This window comes from Bufo gargarizans, chromosome 6 (assembly GCF_014858855.1).
Source record: "Bufo gargarizans isolate SCDJY-AF-19 chromosome 6, ASM1485885v1, whole genome shotgun sequence".
Classification (NCBI taxonomy): domain Eukaryota; kingdom Metazoa; phylum Chordata; class Amphibia; order Anura; family Bufonidae; genus Bufo; species Bufo gargarizans.
This window is the reverse complement of record NC_058085.1, coordinates 196,862,843-196,883,977: the sequence shown is the minus strand read 5'-3', so window position 1 is coordinate 196,883,977 and position 21,135 is coordinate 196,862,843. Positions and strand designations below refer to the sequence as shown.

Below are 21,135 nucleotides of genomic sequence, written 5' to 3'. Positions count from 1 at the left end.
TCTTACCACCATGGAGCACTTCCAGTAAGGCTCCATACAGGACTGGTCTCCTAAGGAGATTCAGCACCCGGCCACGCTTGTATTTTGGAATAAACGTACCGTATGCTGTACACAACTAGCTACATAGTTAAAGTCACTGGAATAACTATGTGTATAGGTTTTTTGCCCCTGTCTTCCCTTCCAATAAAAGGATTATCCCTGACAATAAAATGAACTGGGGCAGTGATGTAGCAAAGAGATAGTCGTTAAGCCTCTAAGGGATTTAGCCAATTCTCCATCTTCAAAGTACAGTATAATCCGAGGTGTGAAGGAAATTGGCAGGGACAGGTTGGCATGTGTAGTAAGCTCTATATATAGCAGCAGCCAACACGCAGCCACCCTCTGTGTTTGCCAGTGTCCTCTGATCTGAACTTCAAAGAGAGAAAAACTGAGAAGTCAAGCAAAAGGCCCCACATAAAGTGGGGAGACTCCACCGCCTGGAGAAAGAGGGAAACAAGAAAGCAAGTCATGTATCTTGCTGCTCAGTTCATTTATTCCAAGATATTACGCAGCAGGGATCGTGCCCTGGAGTCTGAGCGAGAGGAAGATTCTGATCCCTTCTGGAACAGGTTGGGAAATCTGCTGTTTACTCTTAGGAGACATGGGCAATGAGCGAGCCCTCGGTGCCCCTCTGTATCCAGACCCTCTCCTTCCTCCCTTGGGGGCAGTAGTGGCGTGCTTGCTTCACATCGCTGTATTTGTGGTAGCTGTGCTATATAGGTAAATCCCTCAATGCTACTCAATACATCCTGCATTTGTCTGTTTCCAGTGATTCTGATTAGTATTGTGGTACCTGTTTGTGTACAGTGCAATAGACAGTTTGAGGTAGCCTTCTACAATGTCATATGCGGACACTAGGCCAAAGCAGGGTAGTGGCAGTGGGGCAGATTACTAATCCAGTCCATAGTGCAGACAGCGTAAACTTCAAGTCGCAAGATCAACCAAATTTATCACAGTGGTTCAGAATGGAGGATCATTTTTTTCCGCTTTTCTGTTAGTTTCTTATAATGTTCTAATGCCCCTTTCACACTTAGGCCTCATGCACATGACTGGATCCATTTTGCGGTCTGCAAATTCCAGAGCCTCCGAGCACAGATATTGGCTGTGTGCATTCCGTGTTTTCCCATTCTACTCATCCCACCCAATATTAAAAATGTTTATGTCTGCAAAATGGACAAGAATAGGACATGTTTTATTGCTTTTGTGGGACAACGGAATTGACATATATATGTGGACGGCACACTGTGCGTTTTGTTCCTAATTTTATTTTTTTGCGGCCCTATTGAAATGAATGGGTCCACATCTGATACAAAAGAAATGCAAAAAATACAGTTGTGTGCATGAGGCCTAAGCCACGTCCACTGATGAGTGAGGAAGCTTGTTTGTTAGATATGTCTTAGGCTCCATTCAGACGTCCGTAGAATGAGTCCGCATCCGTTCCGCAATTATCTATGGGGCCGGAAGAGATGCGGAGAGCACACTATGTGCTCTCTGCATCGACATTTCCGGAGCGCGGCCCCGATCTTCCGGTCCGCAGCTCCGCAAGAAAATAGAGCATGTCCTATTCTTGTCCGCAATTGCGGACAAGAATAGGCTTTTCTATGGGGGTGCCAGTCAGGTTTATTGCGGATCCGCAATTTGTGAATTCGCAATGCACTACGGACATCTGAATGGAGCCTAAAACAAGATGTGACACTTTGCTCCAATAATGTATCAGATTTTGGCACAATATATGCAAGAATTCAGGCAGAACCGCATTGTCAGCTTAAAGAGGACCTGTCTATTTAAAGGGGTTGTCTCACTTCAGCAAATGGCATTTACCATGTAGAGAAAGTTAATACAAGGTACTTACTAACGTGTTGTGATTGTCCATATTGCCTCCTTTGCTGGCTTGATTCAATTTCCCATCACATTATACACTGCTCTTTTCTATGGCTACGACCACCCTAAAATCTAGCATCAGTGGCCATGCTTACACAATATAGAAAAAAACGCTGGCCTATGTGCACTGCTAGCAAGGTGGATAGACCTTTAGGGGGATACATCCCTCTGAGAGTAGGTCTCGGGAGAAGAGAAAATGGGGGGAAAGGGAAAAATAACGAGAATCAAGTACCACTGAGTAAGTGCAAATAATGTATAATGTGTCGGTATTATAGTGTAAAGGCGTCCTATATTATTCCGCTACTAGGTAATTGGGTTGTGATCAGAAAGCATTTCTTCCACCAACAGACAATATAGTATTAAATGTATAGTAATATTAGAATATATGTGCTTTTAAAATATTTGAGAAATATAAAATATATTAGTTATCATTTACTTCACTGGGAGGGGGCCTGAAGGATAAACTCCAGACACCGACAGGTCCCACCTCCCCCACTGAGATCGCTTGAAGAGTGTTAGAAATTGATGTCAGTTTCAGGAGGCAGCATCTTCACCAATAACCTTTAATAGTTAGCTCAACGTGTTTCTGGGGTTACAGACAAATCCTCCTTCTTCAGGAGCAGTATAACATTAATAAAGCAATGTACAAGACAAACATAATCACAACATACAGCTGTACCCCTTTAAATAGTGGTTGTTTCTCGCAAAGTTTACAATGTAGGTTCAGAAATAAGGTGATGCGTTCCAGCTTGGAACGCATAGGACTTCTGGTAGGGGATCTCAGTTTAGATTGATGAATACTTAAAGGGGTTGTCCAGGTTCAGAGCTGAACCCGGACATACCTTCATTTTGACCCCGGCAGCCCCCCTGACATGAGCATCAGAGCAGTTCATGCTCCGATGCTTTCCTTCAGGTATAGGCAATGTATGGCAGGGGTTAATGCCTCTTATGCTCCTATAATATGTGCCTGGAGAATCTGGCAGGTATCTATCTTCTGCTCTGTCTGTTTCCTGACTAGATGAGGAGGAATTTGGCTTCTGGAATTTGGCTTCTCCTGGACTTCTCCTGGAGGTGGCTGCTTTTCTTGTCAACCAGCTGAGGCTGATGGCTCAGGCTGGGAAGGGTGATCTTTACCTCAGCCGAGGCTCGATCCTGTCTCAGGATCCCTGTTTCTGGGAGCTCCTACTAACACAGCCTTCCCCTAGCCGGGGTGGCAGGAAGTGGGAACATTCCACACCTCCTTAAAGAGGGGGGGAGCCTAGATTGGAATGTACTATTCCAGTCTAGATATGCTAAACTGATACTAAACACATTGCTGCCACCTGCTGGTGTACATGGAAATTACAGCAATTATATGAAACAGGCATGGAAAATACATATAAGGATACAAATGCACAGTTAACTTACACAAGATGACAATACATTTACACCTAACATATTGTAGCAGGGAAACGGAAGTTTAGTGACATACTTCAGGATGTTACACGTGCTTTCCACAGTATTTAGTTAATTATGAATAAGAATAGTGTGCCTGGGACTGTATGGGTAGAGCAGAGAGGAAGAAAGTATGCTAATTATGCAAGGACCTGTATTGGGAAAATATAGGGAGTAATGAGGACGAAGAAGAAATAAAAATGAACAGTGATTTGGACATCGAAATTATTCACTATCTATCCAATAGCTGGAATATATAAAATATAAAAAATATATATATATAATGTGGGGATTCGCTTTGGTAGGCAGGGTAAGCGGACGCAGTACAGAGGCAAAAAACAAGGTTTAAATCAAAGTTCAGTGTTTATTCACACATAGCCAGAAAACAAGCCAAAAGAAAGTGTTCAGTCTTGGTGCCTGTTCACACCACACAAAGTTCACAGTGCAAAAAGACGTCACCTGGTCAGCAGATGATTTTCACCCAGAGTCCGCAGCAGTCTTTAGTGGCCTGTTTCCCCAGCCTATGGCTCACACAAACAGATCCCTCAGTGTCTCAAACCACAGACTCCTCAGCTCCTCTGTCATGGAGGATAATCCACCACCTGAACATGCTGGCTGGGTTTTTTATATTCCAGCCAAAACCCGGCCTGGAACCGTGGGGAACAGCCACCCACCCTGCTCTTTGGCTGCTCCCAATAAGAACCGGCCCGGATTGGCTTTACAGCCATTCTAACAGTTGAAGTGTCAGATTGCACTACAGACCTGACACTTCAGGGAAAAACCCGGTTCTTACCTCACCGAGGCCAGGAACCTCGGTGACACGTATCTTCCGTCAAAGACGGCTCCTTGTTCCTTCTTACATACCTCCCCCCTTTGTTCAACCCTGAGGGGGTGAACACTTGCCAGACAGTGTACGCGGGATAGGGCATCCGCGTTTCCCTGTAACCTGCCTGCCCTGTGTTCCACGGAAAACTTAAAATTTTGCAAAGATAAGAACCACCTGGTGACCCGAGCATTCCTCTCTTTGGCCTGGCTCATCCATTTCAAAGGGGAGTGGTCGGTCACCAGACGGAACCTTCTCCCCTAAAGGTAGTAGCGGAGAGACTCGAGTGCCCACTTGATGGCCAGGCACTCTCTCTCCACTATACTGTACCTAGTCTCGGCTGGGGTGAGCTTCCGGCTGAGGAAGACAACGGGATGCTCCTCCCCGTCAATATCTTGAGATAGTACAGCACCGAGACCTACCTTCGGCATCGGTCTGCACTATAAACTCCCTTTTGAAGTCGGCGCCACCAAAACCGGGGACCCACACAGGGCCGACTTCAAAGCGGAGAAAGCCTTTTCCGCCTGCTCATTCCAGTGGACCGTCACTGACTTGCGTCCCTTCAAAAGGCCTGTCAATGGTGCGGCGACTGTAGCAAAATTGGGGACAAACCTCATATAGTACCCCACCATACCCAGGAACGATTTTACTTGCCGAGTAGAGACAGGTCGGGGCCAATTCCTAATTGCCTCAATTTTGTTCACCTGAGGTTTGATCACTCCGCGCCCAATGACATACCCCAGGTACTTGGTCTCTTCTAACCCTATCGAGCACTTTTTTGGGTTAGCGGTTAAGCCAGCCTTCCTAAGGGAGTCCACTACAGCCTGGACTTTAGGTAAGTGACTTTCCCAGTCGTTGCTATGGACAATGATATCGTCCAGGTACGCTGAAGCGTATCGACGATGTGGACGGAGTACAATATCCATTAACCTTTGAAACGTGGCGGGAGCGCCATGTAGACCAAAGGGTAATACCTTGTACTGATACAGCCCCTCTGGCGTGACGAAAGCCGTTTTTTCTTTGGCAGCCTCCGTCAAGGGTACCTGCCAGTACCCTTTGGTGAGGTCCAACACAGAAAAATACCGGGCTTGGCCCAACTTTTCAATAAGCTCATCCACTCGGGGCATGGGATACGCGTCAAACTTGGACACCTCATTAAGTTTGCGGAAATCATTACAAAACCGCAATGTCCCGTCTGGCTTGGGTATCAATACTATCGGACTGGCCCACTCACTTTTTGACTCCTCGATGACACCCAGCTGGAGCATTAGCTGCACTTCCTCCGTGATGGCTTGTCGCCTAGCCTCGGGTACCCGGTAAGGTTTTAACCGGACTTTCGCCTGAGGCTCAGTGGCAATGTCATGCCGGATTACGGACGTGCGTCCATCTGTATTCCGACTAATGAACTCCCTGGCTTCCTGAGCCTGTTTAGAGGAGAGGCTGTCAGCAATTTTCACTGTGACAGCCGCTTCCCCTGCTTCAGACTGAGGGGCCAAAACCGCTTCCCCTAGGAACCCTGGTCGTGGGCTGTCTTCCGTACAGGTTTCCCTTTCCTTCCACGGCTTGAGCAGATTCACATGGTACACCTGCTCCAGCTTTCGCCTCCCTGGCTGGTGTACTTTGTAATCTACTGGTCCAATTTTTCCTAGTACCTCGTAGGGCCCCTGCCACCTAGCTAGGAACTTACTATCTACCGTTGGTACCAGAACCAACACCCGATCACCCGGGTTAAAGTTTCGGACCCGAGCCTGCCGATTATAGACCCTACTCTGGGCTCGCTGCGCTGCCTCCATATGCTCCCTAAGCAGAGGTAACACTGTTTCCATCCGTCCCTGCATCTGGGTGACATACTCAACTACACTTTTGTGCGGTGTGGTTTGTTGTTCCCACGCCTCTTTGGCGACGTCTAATAAACCACGAGGGTGTCTGCCGTATAGTAGTTCGAAGGGCGAGAACCATGTAGAGGCCTGGGGCACTTCTCGCACTGCGAACATGAGATAGGGCAGAAGAAGGTCCCAGTCCCTCCCATCCTTAGACACCACTCTTTTCAGCATATTTTTTAACGTCTGGTTAAACCTCTCTACCAGGCCATCCGTTTGCGGATGATACACGGATGTCCGTAACTGTTTTATTTGGAGCAACTTACAGAGTTCCCTCATGACCTTGGACATAAATGGGGTCCCTTGGTCAGTTAGAACCTCCTTAGGCAGACCCACTCTAGAAAACATTTCCATTAACTCCTTAGCTATGAGTTTGGCTGACGTATGACGCAATGGCACCGCCTCCGGGTACCGCGTGGCGTAGTCGAGGATGACCAGGATGTGCTGGTGCCCTCTAGCTGACTTCGGTACTGGGCCTATAAGATCCATAGCGATCCGCTCGAAGGGAACCTCAATAATCGGGAGAGGGACCAGAGGACTACGGAAATGTGGCTGGGGGCTGGTTATCTGGCAGGTTGGGCAAGACTTGCAAAACTCTTCTACCTCTCTGAACACACTGGGCCAGTAAAACCGCTGTAAAATCCGGTCCTGCGTTTTCTGCTGGCCCAGGTGTCCCCCCAAGAACATGTTGGTGGGCTAATTTCAACACGAGCTTGCGATATGCCTGGGGCACCACCAGCTGTTCAATATGTTCACCCCGTAGTTTATTTACCCGGTACAGCATCTCCTGTTGAACCACAAAACGGGGGAACATAGATTCGGCCCCCGGTTGTTGCGGCTCACCCTCAACTACTACCACATTTTCCCAGGCTTGAGATAGAGTCGGATCCTGGTGTTGTGCTGTACCGAAATTATCCCTAGAGACATTGAGGTCTGCCAGCTCAGGACCCGGCGGCAAATCCTCTACGTCTCCCACCATCACACTTAACGGGGTTGTCTCCCCCTCTTCCACCGAAGTGGCGGTCACCCCTACAGCTGGTCCTTCTGACTCTGGTTCCCAAGGTTCTGGCCTCCCCCCTGAGTCAGGCCACTCTGCTAGGGGTACATCTGTCTCCCGGGTAACTTTCGTATCCGGCCAGAGTGCCGGGAACCCGGGGAAGTCTCTCCCAATGATCAATTCATATGGTAGCTTTGTGGCGACGGCCACCTCATGCATCCACCTGCCGGCCACCATTGACAGAGAGACCCGGGCGGTGGGATACTCCTTTAAGTCCCCATGTATGCAAACAACACCGACTTTTCGGCCAGTATAGTCAGCCGGCCGCACCAGGGCAGCTCTTACCAGGGACACCAGGCTCCCTGAATCCAGCAGAGCCACCGCCAGAGTGCCCCCCACTTCCACCTGGCACAGGTGGCTATTGTCCATAGTCTCTGAAGTTTCTGTGGCACACAACATCCTGGCATATAATGAGTGGCGGAAGCCATAGTTGGTGTCCATGGGTTCCCCCCGATGGGGACAGTCCGCCCTTATGTGTCCAGGCTCCTGACAACGCCAGCAGACCACCGGGTTTAGGTCGGCAGGGGGTACATCCCGGGCGGGTCTAGCTGGCACCGGCCGCCGGGTCTGGGGTGGAGTTTTCCGGGGTTTGACTGGCCCCCTCCCAAAAGAACCCCCCTGTAGATTTCTGGTGGCCTCATAGCGCTCCACCAGGTCGACCATCTCCAGGGCATTATTCGGAGACACCTGGCCGATCCAGTGCTGGAGAGGGTACGGCAAAGCCCTCCAAAACACATCCGCCAACAGCCGATCCAACATAGCAGTGGGAGTCAACATGTCCGGCTGCAGCCATTTTTGCAAACGGTGCAGCAGATCATAATATTGTGGTCTAGCGGGTTCAGCCGGGTTAAATTCCCACCGATGCACCCTCTGGGCCCGGACCAATACATTCACCCCGAGTCTCGCCAGGATCTCACCTTTTACTGTCGGGTAGTCGGCCGCCTGATCATCGGGGAGATCAAACAATACTTGCTGGGGACCGGACGCTAGGAACGGAGCAACGACCTCAGCCCACTGGTCTCGGGGTAACTTTTCCCTCACGGCCACTTTTTCGAAGACCGCCAGATAGGTCTCGACGTCATCCGAGGGGGTCATCTTCGGAATCGCCGCGCGGACAGCTTTCCGGGCATCGTGGACATTCTGGGACGCTCCTGAAGCCTGCAACGCCATCACATGTTGCAATAGCAGCTGGTTCGTTTCTTGTTGCTGCTTGTTAGCCTCCCGCTGCTGCAAGTTAGCCTCCACGAGGGCCTTCACGACCGCCTCCATTTTGTCAGGGGATACGGGTCGTAACCTTGCCGGCTTAATGTAGGACATGCACTTGTGCCCGGATAAACAAAAACTTTTCGGCCTTCAGGCCTGCCTCACTGCGTTTGCCAGCATCCGACACCAAATGTGGGGATTCGCTTTGGTAGGCAGGGTAAGCGGACGCAGTACAGAGGCAAAAAACAAGGTTTAAATCAAAGTTCAGTGTTTATTCACACATAGCCAGAAAACAAGCCAAAAGAAAGTGTTCAGTCTTGGTGCCTGTTCACACCACACAAAGTTCACAGTGCAAAAAGACATCACCTGGTCAGCAGATGATTTTCACCCAGAGTCCGCAGCAGTCTTTAGTGGCCTGTTTCCCCAGCCTATGGCTCACACAAACAGATCCCTCAGTGTCTCAAACCACAGACTCCTCAGCTCCTCTGTCATGGAGGATAATCCACCACCTGAACATGCTGGCTGGGTTTTTTATATTCCAGCCAAAATCCGGCCTTGGAACCGTGGGGAACAGCCACCCACCCTGCTCTTTGGCTGCTCCCAATAAGAACCGGCCCGGATTGGCTTTACAGCCATTCTAACAGTTGAAGTGTCAGATTGCACTACAGACCTGACACTTCAGGGAAAAACCCGGTTCTTACCTCACCGAGGCCAGGAACCTCAGTGACACGTATCTTCCGTCAAAGACGGCTCCTTGTTCCTTCTTACAATATATATATATACAGGGCTTTTTTTCTCAAAGAAAAGGTGGTGGAACTCACCCCCCCCTCCCCTGGCCACGCCCCTACCCACCCCTAGGACCGCCCCCTAAAACCGCCCCTTTAGAGAACAGGGATGCAAGTAAAATTTGGGGGGGCTATAAAAGTCCAGCCCAGCAAAGAAACCCCCAGATGGGGATGGCACTGTTAATGGGGGATCTGGGGATGGCATCCACAGATCCCCCATCCTATAACAGTGCCATCCACAGACCCCCCCACCCCATAACAGTGCCATCCACAGACCCCCCCACCCCATAACAGTGCCATCCACAGACTCCCCACCCCATAACAGTGCCATCCACAGACCCCCCCTTTAACAGTGCCATCCACAGACCCCCCCCCCCCCCCATTGCGGCTCCAGTACAGACTAATTATAAAATGTGTACAATTAATAAGGATTCTATTCATGAGGCCCCCTCTGTAGTAGAACATTCAATATAGCCATCCTACTCAGTCTCACAGGGCTGTTATCTTAATGCAGGGCGGCCGGGCAGACGAGCGGCAGCGTCACTGACTGACGTCACGTGCCTGCGCCGCCTACTTTATGAATGAAGTAGGCGGCGCAGGCACGTGACGTCAGTCAGTGACGCTGCCGCTCGTCTGCCCGGCCGCCCTGCATTAAGATAACAGCCCTGTGAGTAGGATGGCTATATTGAATGTTCTACTACAGAGGGGGCCTCATGAATAGAATCCTTATGAATTGTACACATTTTATAACTAGTCTGGAGCTGGGGGCCAGAGCACAGTGAACGCACCGGCCCCCAGCTCCTCCTCCCAGTCCCTCCCCGCTGATACATCGCAGCCTGAGATGCTGGAGCATCGCAGGCTGCGATGTCAAAAGGTGGCGGAACGCCGTTCCGGTGCGTTCCGCCAGAAAAAAAGCCCTGTATATATATATATATATATATATATATATATATATATATACAGTACAGACCAAAAGTTTGGACACACCTTCTCATTCAAAGAGTTTTCTTTATTTTGATGACTATGAAAATTGTAGATTCACACTGAAGGCATCAAAACTATGAATTAACACATGAGGAATTATATACATAACAAAAAAGTGTGAAACAACTGAAAACGGTTGGAATATTCTAGGTTCTTCAAAGTAGCCACCTTTTTCTTTGATTACTGCTTTGCACACTCTTGGCATTCTCTTGATGAGCTTCAAGAGGTAGTCACCTGAAATGGTTTTCACTTCACAGGTGTGCCCTGTCAGGTTTTATAAGTGGGATTTCTTGCCTTATAAATGGGGTTGGGACCATCAGTTGCGTTGTGGAGAAGTCAGGTGGATACACAGCTGATAATCCTACTGAATAGACTGTTAGAATTTGTATTATGGCAAGAAAAAAGCAGCTAAGTAAAGAAAAATGAGTGGCCATCATTACTTTAAGAAATGAAGGTCAGTCAGTCCGGAAAATTGGGAAAACTTTGAAAGTGTCCCCAAGTGCAGTCACAAAAACCATCAAGCGCTACAAAGAAACTGGCTCACATGCGGACCACCCCAGGAAAGGAAGACCAAGAGTGACCTCTGCTGCGGAGGATAAGTTCATCCGAGTCACCAGCCTCAGAAATCGCAGGTTAACAGCAGCTCAGATTAGAGACCAGGTCAATGCCACACAGAGTTCTAGCAGCAGACACATCTCTAGAACAACTGTTAAGAGGAGACTGTGTGAATCAGGCCTTCATGGTAGAATATCTGCTAGGAAACCACTGCTAAGGACAGGCAACAAGCAGAAGAGACTTGTTTGGGCTAAAGAACACAAGGAATGGACATTAGACCAGTGGAAATCTGTGCTTTGGTCTGATGAGTCCAAATTTGAGATCTTTGGTTCCAACCACCGTGTCTTTGTGCGACGCAGAAAAGGTGAACGGATGGACTCTACATGCCTGGTTCCCATCGTGAAGCATGGAGGAGGAGGTGTGATGGTGTGGGGGTGCTTTGCTGGTGACACTGTTGGGGATTTATTCAAAATTGAAGGCATACTGAACCAGCATGGCTACCACAGCACCTTGCAGCGGCATGCTATTCCATCAGGTTTGCGTTTAGTTGGACCATCATTTATTTTTCAACAGGACAATGACCCCAAACACACCTCAAGGCTGTGTAAGGGCTATTTGACCATGAAGGAGAGTGATGGGGTGCTGCGCCAGATGACCTGGCCTCCACAGTCACTGGACCTGAACCCAATCAAGATGGTTTGGGGTGAGCTGGACCGCAGAGTGAAGGCAAAAGGGCTAACAAGTGCTAAGCATCTCTGGGAACTCCTTCAAGACGGTTGGAAGACCATTTCAGGTGACTACCTCTTGAAGCTCATCAAGAAAATGCCAAGAGTGTGCAAAGCAGTAATGAAAGCAAAAGGTGGCTACTTTGAAGAACCTAGAATATGACATATTTCCAGTTGTTTCACACTTTTTTGTTATATATATAATTCCACATGTGTTAATTCATAGTTTTGATGCCTTCAGTGTGAATCTACAATTTTCATAGTCATAAAAATAAAGAAAACTCTTTGAATGAGAAGGTGTGTCCAAACTTTTGGTCTGTACTGTGTGTGTGTATATATATATATATATATATATATATATATATAAAAAGGGGGAGGAAACTTAGGATAGGCCTAGATGTATACTCAAACTGCACATATAGACCTATATGGCATATGGAACATGAATAAAATTGTAATAAAAACTCGCAGAAGAATGTTAAAATTAACAGAAAAATATTTACATGCCTCTGAACATAAAAACACTGTCATACAGTAGGTACATAAAAATAACACTTTTCATTGTTAAAACAATAAATATAGACTAAGGACGGTAAAAACCCTTTAGATGAATTGGATGGATCCATTGGATCGAGTGACTCATCTGGAGAGTTATAAAAAGGGGGGGGGGGGGGGAACATTGTGTCCTGGGGGTGTGTGGGAGTTCTGTAGCTGGTCCAGATGCTTCCCTTATCATTATAGGGAGGTCAGTTTTTCTACCCATTCAATAATTGGTGTATTCAAGGGTTTCATTAAGTCCAAAAGGTGTTAAAGTATTTAACCGAAAGATCAAAAACATTTCATTGCGGCTCAGCTGCTGGAATGAGTTGGGGACCCATTCTAGTGGTGTCAACTTCAGATGTGTTGGGTTTCCCTGATGGGTCCTTGCAAAATGTTTGAATGTTGAAGCGATGTTCGTTCATCCTTTCCCTCAGTGTCTGTGTGGTGCAACCTACATAGCTTAGGTTACACGGACTTTCCAGCATGTAAATTACGTTGGATGTGTCGCAGTTAATGTGTTGTTGTATGGGGACCAGATCTTTAGTGGTGTGGATGATTATTTGTTTAGTTCCGTGATTGATGATATTGCAACATTTGCACCGTTTGGTGCCACATTTGTAAGCTCCATTCTGGGGTTCCATCGGCCCAGATTTTATTGACTTGGCATTTTGTTGGTAAGACATTTTGGGACAAGAGGGGGCTAGAATACTTTTAAGTGTCTTGGCCCTACGAAAAGTAAGGATTGGATTCTTCAGCATAAGTTCGACTAGGATGGGATCTTTTTGTAAAATGTTCCAATGTTTGGCCAAAATATGTCTGATGGTCATATGTTTCGAACTGTAGCCAGTAATTATACTAACCTTAAAGGGGTCATGGTCTTTTACCCATGTTGGGGTAGATGAAGGCTGTCCCTCTGGCTTGGAGTGGAGACCCTTTTAACTGAATCCTCCACAATTTCTTTTAGGAGAGCCCTTTTTCCAAAATCTTGACTTGTTCCTTCATGTCATGGTCATTGGAACAAATCCTTCTGACCCTCTTCATCTGGCTGTAGGGTATAACCTTTTTTTCATTTTTGATAGTGGCAGCTTTTGTAATCACACTTTTTGCATCAACGTCTTTAAAGTACATTTTAGTGCATATCCCCCCCCAGTGGCACCTATCCACGTATTTCACTAACCATGGGAGAAGGCTTTTTCCCAAAACCTTGAAATATAACCCTCTATCTTTTTTCCCCTCTCTATGTGCGCTGCCATAATCAAAGTCACCAGTGAAATATTTTCCTATAGTTTAGAAGCACGACCACCACTGCTAGATTGCACGGTGGTCATAACCCCTGGAAATGAGTAATGTATAATGTGATGGAAAAATGAATCCAGCCAGCAAAGAAGACAATATGGACAATCACAGTACATTAGTAAGGGCCTGGTACTAACGTTCTCTACATAATAAATGCCATTTGCTGAGGTGAGACAACCAAATCAGTATGCAGGTTTCCTGAAACCCGGCAGTTAAGCTGTTTGAAGAGAACACAGTGCTCTTATGAGAGCTACTTTCTCTTCCCTTTTTACCTGCTTGCCGTCACAACTGCACCTGTGAGCAGAGTAATTACAGCTCCTCAACCAGTGTTACTCCTACCCACTGAAGTGGATGGGACGGCTGAGATGTAATTACGATGTCGGCAGCAAGCAGGTAACCAGCGAAGAGAAGGCAGTGCTTGCACAAGTGCTGCGTTCTCTTCAAACTGCTGATCGGTGGGGGTCCCGGGTGTCAGACCCTCGCCAATCTGATATAGATGAGCTATCCTGATGATAGGTCATCAATATAGGAAACCGGACAACCCAATTAAGAAAATGCTCCCTATTTTGTATAAAAGGCAATTCTGGAACATGTTTTATCTGGGGTTTTTTTTTGCCATAGCTACTTTATTCCACTTGTAAATGTATGAAAATGCCAGTGGTTACATTCAGTTGTTGTTTACATACATTTCCAGAAGAAATAACAGAGGAATATCAAAGCACAGGTTTATAAGAATATTTCCAGAATATTTAATTTATTATACCAGTATTTGAACAGACTTAACAGGACAGCTAAAGAAGTTCTCTGCAAACATCTGAAGCTCTGCTAAGGCCCAACAGTCCGGCCACTGCTGCCGATTGCACGATGCAGGCCACACCCACTGATTTTTCATGCTGCCATTGGCTGAAGCAGGTGAGTTTGGTCTGTATTTGCAGCAGACTGGCCTTACCCTAAGGCTCCATTCACACGTCCGCAACGAAGCCGCAAAACACGGGAATCGGCAATGTGCGTTCCGCACATTGCCGGCACTAATAGAATATGCCTGTTCTTGTCCGCAATTGCGGACAAGAATAGGACATGTTCTATTTTTTTGCGGTACCGAAGTGCGGACCCGGAATTGCGGACCCGGAATATAGGAATGAATTGGTCCGCAATTCCATTCTGCAAAATGTGGAACGAAATTGCGGACGTGTGAATGGAGCCTAAGGGCTCATTCAGACGGCCGTATGCTGTCCACAAAAATACGGATCCGTTTTTTTTGTGGACAGTTCAGCATGTCCGTAAAAAAACTGATTGCATTCCGTTTTTTTGCTGATCCATAGACTTCAATAGGGCCATGTCCTGATTTTCACTGTCAAGTATAGGACATGTTTAATTTTTTGCTGAGCTGTGCAATGTAAGAAAAGGTCCCCATAGAAATGAATGGGACAACATCTAATCCGCAAAAAAACTGATCTGCATTTTTGCGGACAGCATACGGCCGTCTGAATGAGTCCTAAGACCTATTTACCATTGATCATGATTGATCGTTCCATCATAAAAATGATTATTTTGGCAGCAGGATCAGTGATGTAAATATCAGTGGCAGGGACATTTACAACAGGCATTGCATCCTAGTCTGCGGCTTCCACGAGAGCTGTCACTAGGCAATAGTGATGCTCCTTGCCTGTCAATCCCTGGTTAAACTGGTTGTATGTAGCTTTTGCATTGAAATTGAGATGATTTGGAGGCATGCTGGAAAGATGGATGTGCCATAGATGTAATCATATCTGAAGTTGTCTTTCTCATAAATAAGAGTGATCTGGTGGGAATGACTGGACAACAGCTGGAGGGAGAAGGATGAAATCTCTGTGCCAGCAGGTCGCCATTTAATAGCTTTCAAATTATAGATTTAGGATTATAGATATAGACTCTGTTCACACTGGTGTCATGAGTTCTGTTTTTACAGAAGTCATGAGGGGTCCAACATGATCAGTTTTTTTTATCGACTTAGATTAGACAGGTTTCCATCAGGCATCTGTTTGCTGAATACAGCGCTACAGCATGCACGCTCATCTAACTATCCAAAAACAAAAGCTGGACAGAAATGCAAGTGTGAACAGAGTGTTAGCTGTATGTTGGCTTAGGGATTTAGGCTAGGTCTACACGACGACATTTGTTGCACGACAAAAAGTCGCGTGACAGATAGGGCGCAACATTTGTCGCGAAACATTTTGTTGCACTAATGCACTGGAATGGATTTTCTGCGACTGTTGCAGTGCGACACCATAGATTGCCATTATAAAAATTGTTGCGCGACATTAGTGCAACAAAATGTTGCGTGACAAATGTTGCGCCCTATCTGTCACGCGCCTTTTTATCGCGCAACAAATGTCGTCGTGTAGACCTAGTCTCATCCTACTGTCCTTCACTGCCATCTTTACTAGCATGTATATTTAGAAAGTGACATGGGCGACAGCCATGGGGCGGAACGCAGCATTGTGCACACTGTCTGCCACAGGCTATTTATGGGACTCCTTTGGACACTATCCCGTTTTTTATGTCAATGGTTTTATCTGTTATCAGTTTTGGAAACCTATATTCTACTTGTGAACTATTTCATATTATGGCTTTTTTCTCAAGCAATTTCAAATTGAAATTCTAACAATGTTCTCCTTATCGATTGTAAATATTTTCTTCTGCTCTAGAAGCTAGCTAGTAATGGCATTAACAGCCTTTTGTGGGTTGGAAGTTACAGAGACCTCAAAATGGAGGCTACAGGTCTGGCCCAATGGAATGATTAACTTGATATCATTCAATATTACTGTATATATGTATATAGGGTCATATGTAGGTTCCTTGGGTGCAGAAAAGGAAATTGCTCTAAGTCGCCCCCTACAACCTGTACAGAACATGTGATGAAGTTGTTCTGTGTGACACTTCATTGCCCCACTACTAAGAGGATCCTGGGGTGTGCTAATCCAATGTGTGTAGGTACATGTATATCTATCAGTAAGAGGAGACAGTTCTGTAACATTCTTCTCAGATTGAGTGAGTACTTCCATATACTTTAATATACTGGTACACTTACCCCATGAGGATAAGGACGGGATTTATAGGACGTCAATAAAGTGATATCATTCACAATAAGAAAGGACCACAGTGTGATGACACAAGTTACAGCAACATTTTCTATGTGTTCAGTCAGTAGAGGCACCACTGGTGGTGGACATAAAAATGTAGAGTGCCCAAGGAGAGTCAGGAGCTCCCTGTGCATGTTAGACTATTGGCCAGTCTCTTCAAAAATGGTGGGGTTAGGCCACAATAGTAGAATGTGTATGGGGGCCTTACCTTTGCACATACACAGTATAAGTAAATCTGCCTCAATATGTTTATGCCACAAAACGGATGTCATCAGGTAAGGCCAGATCTAGTCTTTGCAATGTAATCCATGCTCATACTGGTTAGGTAGAGAAACTCCTCTGAATGTGACATCTTAAATAAATTAAACTATCAACTATTTCATTTGGCAGTCAATTTGCATTAATGTCCAGGGCTGCATTTTTGTCCTCTGAGTCACTGTATTATCAGTTCTGCCTTATGTGATACAATTGCAATTCTCTTTTTCTTTCTTCCTGTTCCAGCTGTGTCCAGAGTTTGGTCAACAAGTAGGTTCCTACGTACATATCCTTAACTCTTGCCTGCTTGTTGTTTTTTGAGCACTTGCTGTGGGTCTGTCAAGCTCCTCAATTGGTGGCCTGATAACAGAAAATACATACTTTACTAATTCACTCCTTGTGTCTGCTCTTGATGAGGGAATGTTTCCAGCCATACATGTGCAAACCAATAGGCCAGAAACCCTATCTATCATCATTCAAACAAATGACATACACGATATGATCCAGAGCACGTCAGCATTAAAATAATTGGTGAATTGCGGAATTCTACAAAGCCTGAGGTGATGTAATAAAATGAACAGAGGACAGTTATAGCAAAGAGTGTGGGAGAAGACAAAACATGTCTAAAGGAGAAACCTAGTTAAAGCATTGAGGCTTCTTCGTTACTGCACATAACATCTGAGAGCTGGACTCTTCTCATGATTGGGCTGTAAATCTTCAAGGTTTTACACTCTTTAGAAACGATAGGGCTAACCGCAAAGGTGTATGTCTGTATGCTAGGAGTGATATGAAAGTAAGTGTGAAAGAAACAATTCTGGATGAAGGTTCTGAAGAAGTAGAAACTTTGTAGGTGGAATTGCATAGGGAATAAAATAATGAAAAAATTAACTCTTGGTGTGATATATAGATTTTAACTATTCAAACATAGATTGGGAACGTGATTCTGCCTCTGCTGCAAAACCGAGAAAATTCCTCAGCTTTTTGCAAGGTAATTTTATGGGCCAGTTTATAGAAGATCCTACTAGAGGCAATGGTCTTCTGGAGCTAGTAATTTCTAATGATGCAGAGCTTGTAAAAAGTTTCACTGCCCATGAAAACCTTGGTAACAGAGACCACAAAATAAATAAAGAATAATGTCGCACTAGAGTGAGGTGGAGATCCACCTTCCACTTCCACTAACAGACAACACCCAGTCTGATAAAAGTGAATAAATGAAAAAATGGAAGTGGGGCACTCTCTATAAGTAAAGGGATCTTTTATTAAACATAATATAATAAGGTCAATAATACATTTCCACAATAAAATCGACAAAGATAAAATTCGACAATCCTATAAAATTCAACAAGGGATGCAAACAATATATGGATGCAAATCCCGGTCTCAAGGGCTGTTATACGGACTTAATTTTCGCGCCACTGAGGAAGGGGTCATTGCCTTAAATCCCCGAAACGCGTCTGGTGCTAATCCCCCCATCACAAAATAGGATATTGCCAGACTGAGGAGGCTTGGACATACTTACAAGTATAACGCCATTATATGAAAGACATCAATACCACGTGGAGTCGAGCAATCTACCGGCGCGAAAATTAAGTCCGTATAACAGCCCTTGAGACCGGGATTTGAAAGATCACACGCCGAGTCGAGGGCTCATTGTCCAGTACAAGACCTCCGGTAAGACAGCGCATATCCTACCCAAGCGATCGCTTTTATATTAATACAGCGGGATGCCGCTGTGCACATAAGTATTCGAATTTTAGTCGTTACAGACTGTTTAAGGCTACATATGCCTATGATCTCGATTACAGGAATTCACATGTACTAAAGAACTGGCCAATATTTCGGTAGCAAGCGATTATATTACCAGCACTTTGCACCAAAGAAGTATATCTATATGCCAAAGGATCGACTATAATCCGATTAATATAATCGATAATAAGCGATTATTCTAAAAGAACTGAAATTGTGCATTGGAAAAACGCACTATTACCAGTCAACAACATACTATTCGATCAACATCGAATATTTGAACTTATTGTTTAATCATTCGTATATTGGGATCTTATTTTTTATGATTTTATGATTTTAACTTATTAATAGTATTCTCTGCTGCATCCATATATTGTTTGTATCCCTTGTTGAATTTTATAGGATTGTCGAATTTTATCTTTGTCGATTTTATTGTGGAAATTTATTATTGACCTTATTATATTATGTTTAATAAAAGATCCCTTTACTTATAGAGAGTGCCCCACTTCCATTTTTTCAGAGACCACAAAATAATTATATTCCAACTAAACAGTAAAAAAAACTAACTCGGGTTGGTAGGGCAAAAACACTTATTAAAAACAAGTTTTTTTCGGGCCCCAGCTCACTGTAGTAATCATATCTAACCTGTAGGCAATGTTAAACTATAGAAATCATTTGCAATCCAGCCTGTAGTACTTACTACAATCTTCCGTAGCAGGCAGGAGGCCGGGCGGACGGCAGCGTAACTCACTACATCACGTGCCTGCTCCTCCCACTTCATGTATGAAGCAGGCAGCGCAGACGCTTGACGTAGTGAGTAATGCTGCCGCTACCTGCTCGCCCGGCCTGCTACCTGCTACAGAAGATTGTAGTAAGTACTACAGGCTGGATTGCACATGATTGCTATACTTTAACATTGCCTACAGGTTAGATATGATTACTACAGTGAGCGGGGCCTGATGTAATAGAATACAGTGACTGCACCAGGCCCCTCTGCCATTGCAAAACCAGATGCCCACCCCCTGTATTGGGGGTCATTCCCTACACAGGGACACTGTTATGGGGGGGTATCTGTGGATGACACATAGCATAAGATGCTATATATGTGTCATCCACAGTTCCCCCCCATAGCAGTGTCATGCCATCCACAGATGCCCCAATAACAGTGCCATCCACAGATGCCCCAATAACAGTGCCATCCACAGATGCCCCCATAACAGTGCCATCCACAGATGCCCCCATAACAGTTCCATCCACAGATGCCCCCATAACAGTGCCATCCACAGATACCCCCATAACAGTGCCATCCACAGATCCCCATAACAGTGTCATCCACAGACCCCCATAGCAGTGCATCATCCACAGATGCCCCCATAACAGTGTCAGGCACCGACCCCCATAACAGTGCATCACCCACAGATGCCCCCATAATAGTGTCATCCGCAGACCACTATTAGTTCAAAACCCACCAAAAGCACACCTTTTGGTACAAATATTTTTTTTCTTATTTTGCTCCTCAAAAACCGAGATGTGTCTTATGGGCCGGTGCGTCTTATAGGGCGAAAAATACTGTAATTTTAAAAAGGCGAATTTCCCAGGGTTGAGCGCTGCACTTCAGGATATAGACTGGGAGCAACTATTGCTACATAATGACACTAATGCAAAATGGAAGTACAAGCAAATATAATTAAACTCCACATGGTTTACAAATAGTGTAAAAAGGGCAATAAATGACAAAAAGAAAGTTAGATAGAATTATGAGAATGGAAGATATGATGGCCTCAGAGTCAGGTACTTGCTCCACCTTTGGCTCGTTATGGCTACCTTGGGTTTCCTTTAGGGACTCGGCCTCTTGCCACAGTTGGCTGGAGGGATATCTATATATCTAATCTTATCCAGAAACATGTAGTTCATGCATAAGCCTTACAAATATGCCTCAACTAAAGCTATCGTATAAGTAACAGCAGCTAGAAATAATTGAACAGTTACAGTATGTGAAAGACTGACATAAAAAGGCTGGTGTTTTTTTGTTTGTTTTTTGCAGTTATTGCTGCTGAATTGATTCAACCAGTTATTAGAAGGATTATCTAGGATTAGAAAAAACTGTGGCCCACATTTACTAATGTGTCTTGCCCCAAGAACCTGTCAAAAATTGGCAATTTGGCACAACTGGTATTTCCACACTTTCTGATCTTTTTCAACTTGCTTGGAAAGGGAGTGGGGGTTTCATGTTACCTATCCTAAGACACTTACTAGGGGAATCCTCTCCTTAGCAGCATAGACGGACATAAGGAAGTGGGTGTGTCTTTCTTCATTGGCTGTCTCCAGAGCTCAGTGAGCTTCTGAGCTCTTTTCAGAGGCCCTTCCCCATCTAGGTCTGAGTGCTTGAACACTGCAGAATGCTTAGCATCTCAGACAGGGGCATAGCTATAGGAAATAGCGGTCACTACCGGGCCCAGGAGCCTGAGAGGGCCTAAACACCCTTGTGCCACATAAGAAGACACTGGTATTATGGAAAGAGCATGCAGGTCAAGTTACACCTCTGGCTGGAGGGAAAGGGTTAGGTCAGAATTTGGCATGGGAGGGGTACCGTTTCAAATTTTGCCTCAGGCAGCACAAAGGCAATGTGTTTCCCTGCCCCTGGTCACAAAGCAGTAAGGGGGCTCAAGCTGAACTCTTGCACCAGGGCCCATGAGCCTTTAGCTATGCCCCTTATCTCAGACATCTTCCCTTCAGTACATAGTAAGCGCATTTCTTACTCCAGTGATAATAGAATTCATTCATGAAGAGCTTGAGGGGTTCTGCATGTG

General features: G+C 45.5%; 1 protein-coding gene across 2 annotated transcripts in view; it reads left to right on the top strand.

Moving 5' to 3' along the window:
• Positions 1–468: 468 nt before the first annotated feature.
• LOC122942385 (L-threonine ammonia-lyase-like) overlaps positions 469–21,135 on the top strand; it is a 184,283-nt gene continuing 163,616 nt past the window's right edge. Inside the window, exons 1-2 of one of the 2 annotated variants that reach the window (XM_044299963.1) lie at positions 469–759; positions 16,826–16,849. In XM_044299963.1, the coding sequence (XP_044155898.1) occupies positions 641–759; positions 16,826–16,849 (143 nt within the window). In that variant the 5' untranslated portion in view covers positions 469–640. The remainder of the gene's footprint in view (positions 760–16,825; positions 16,850–21,135) is intronic. The other variant, XM_044299964.1, reaches the window with a different exon arrangement.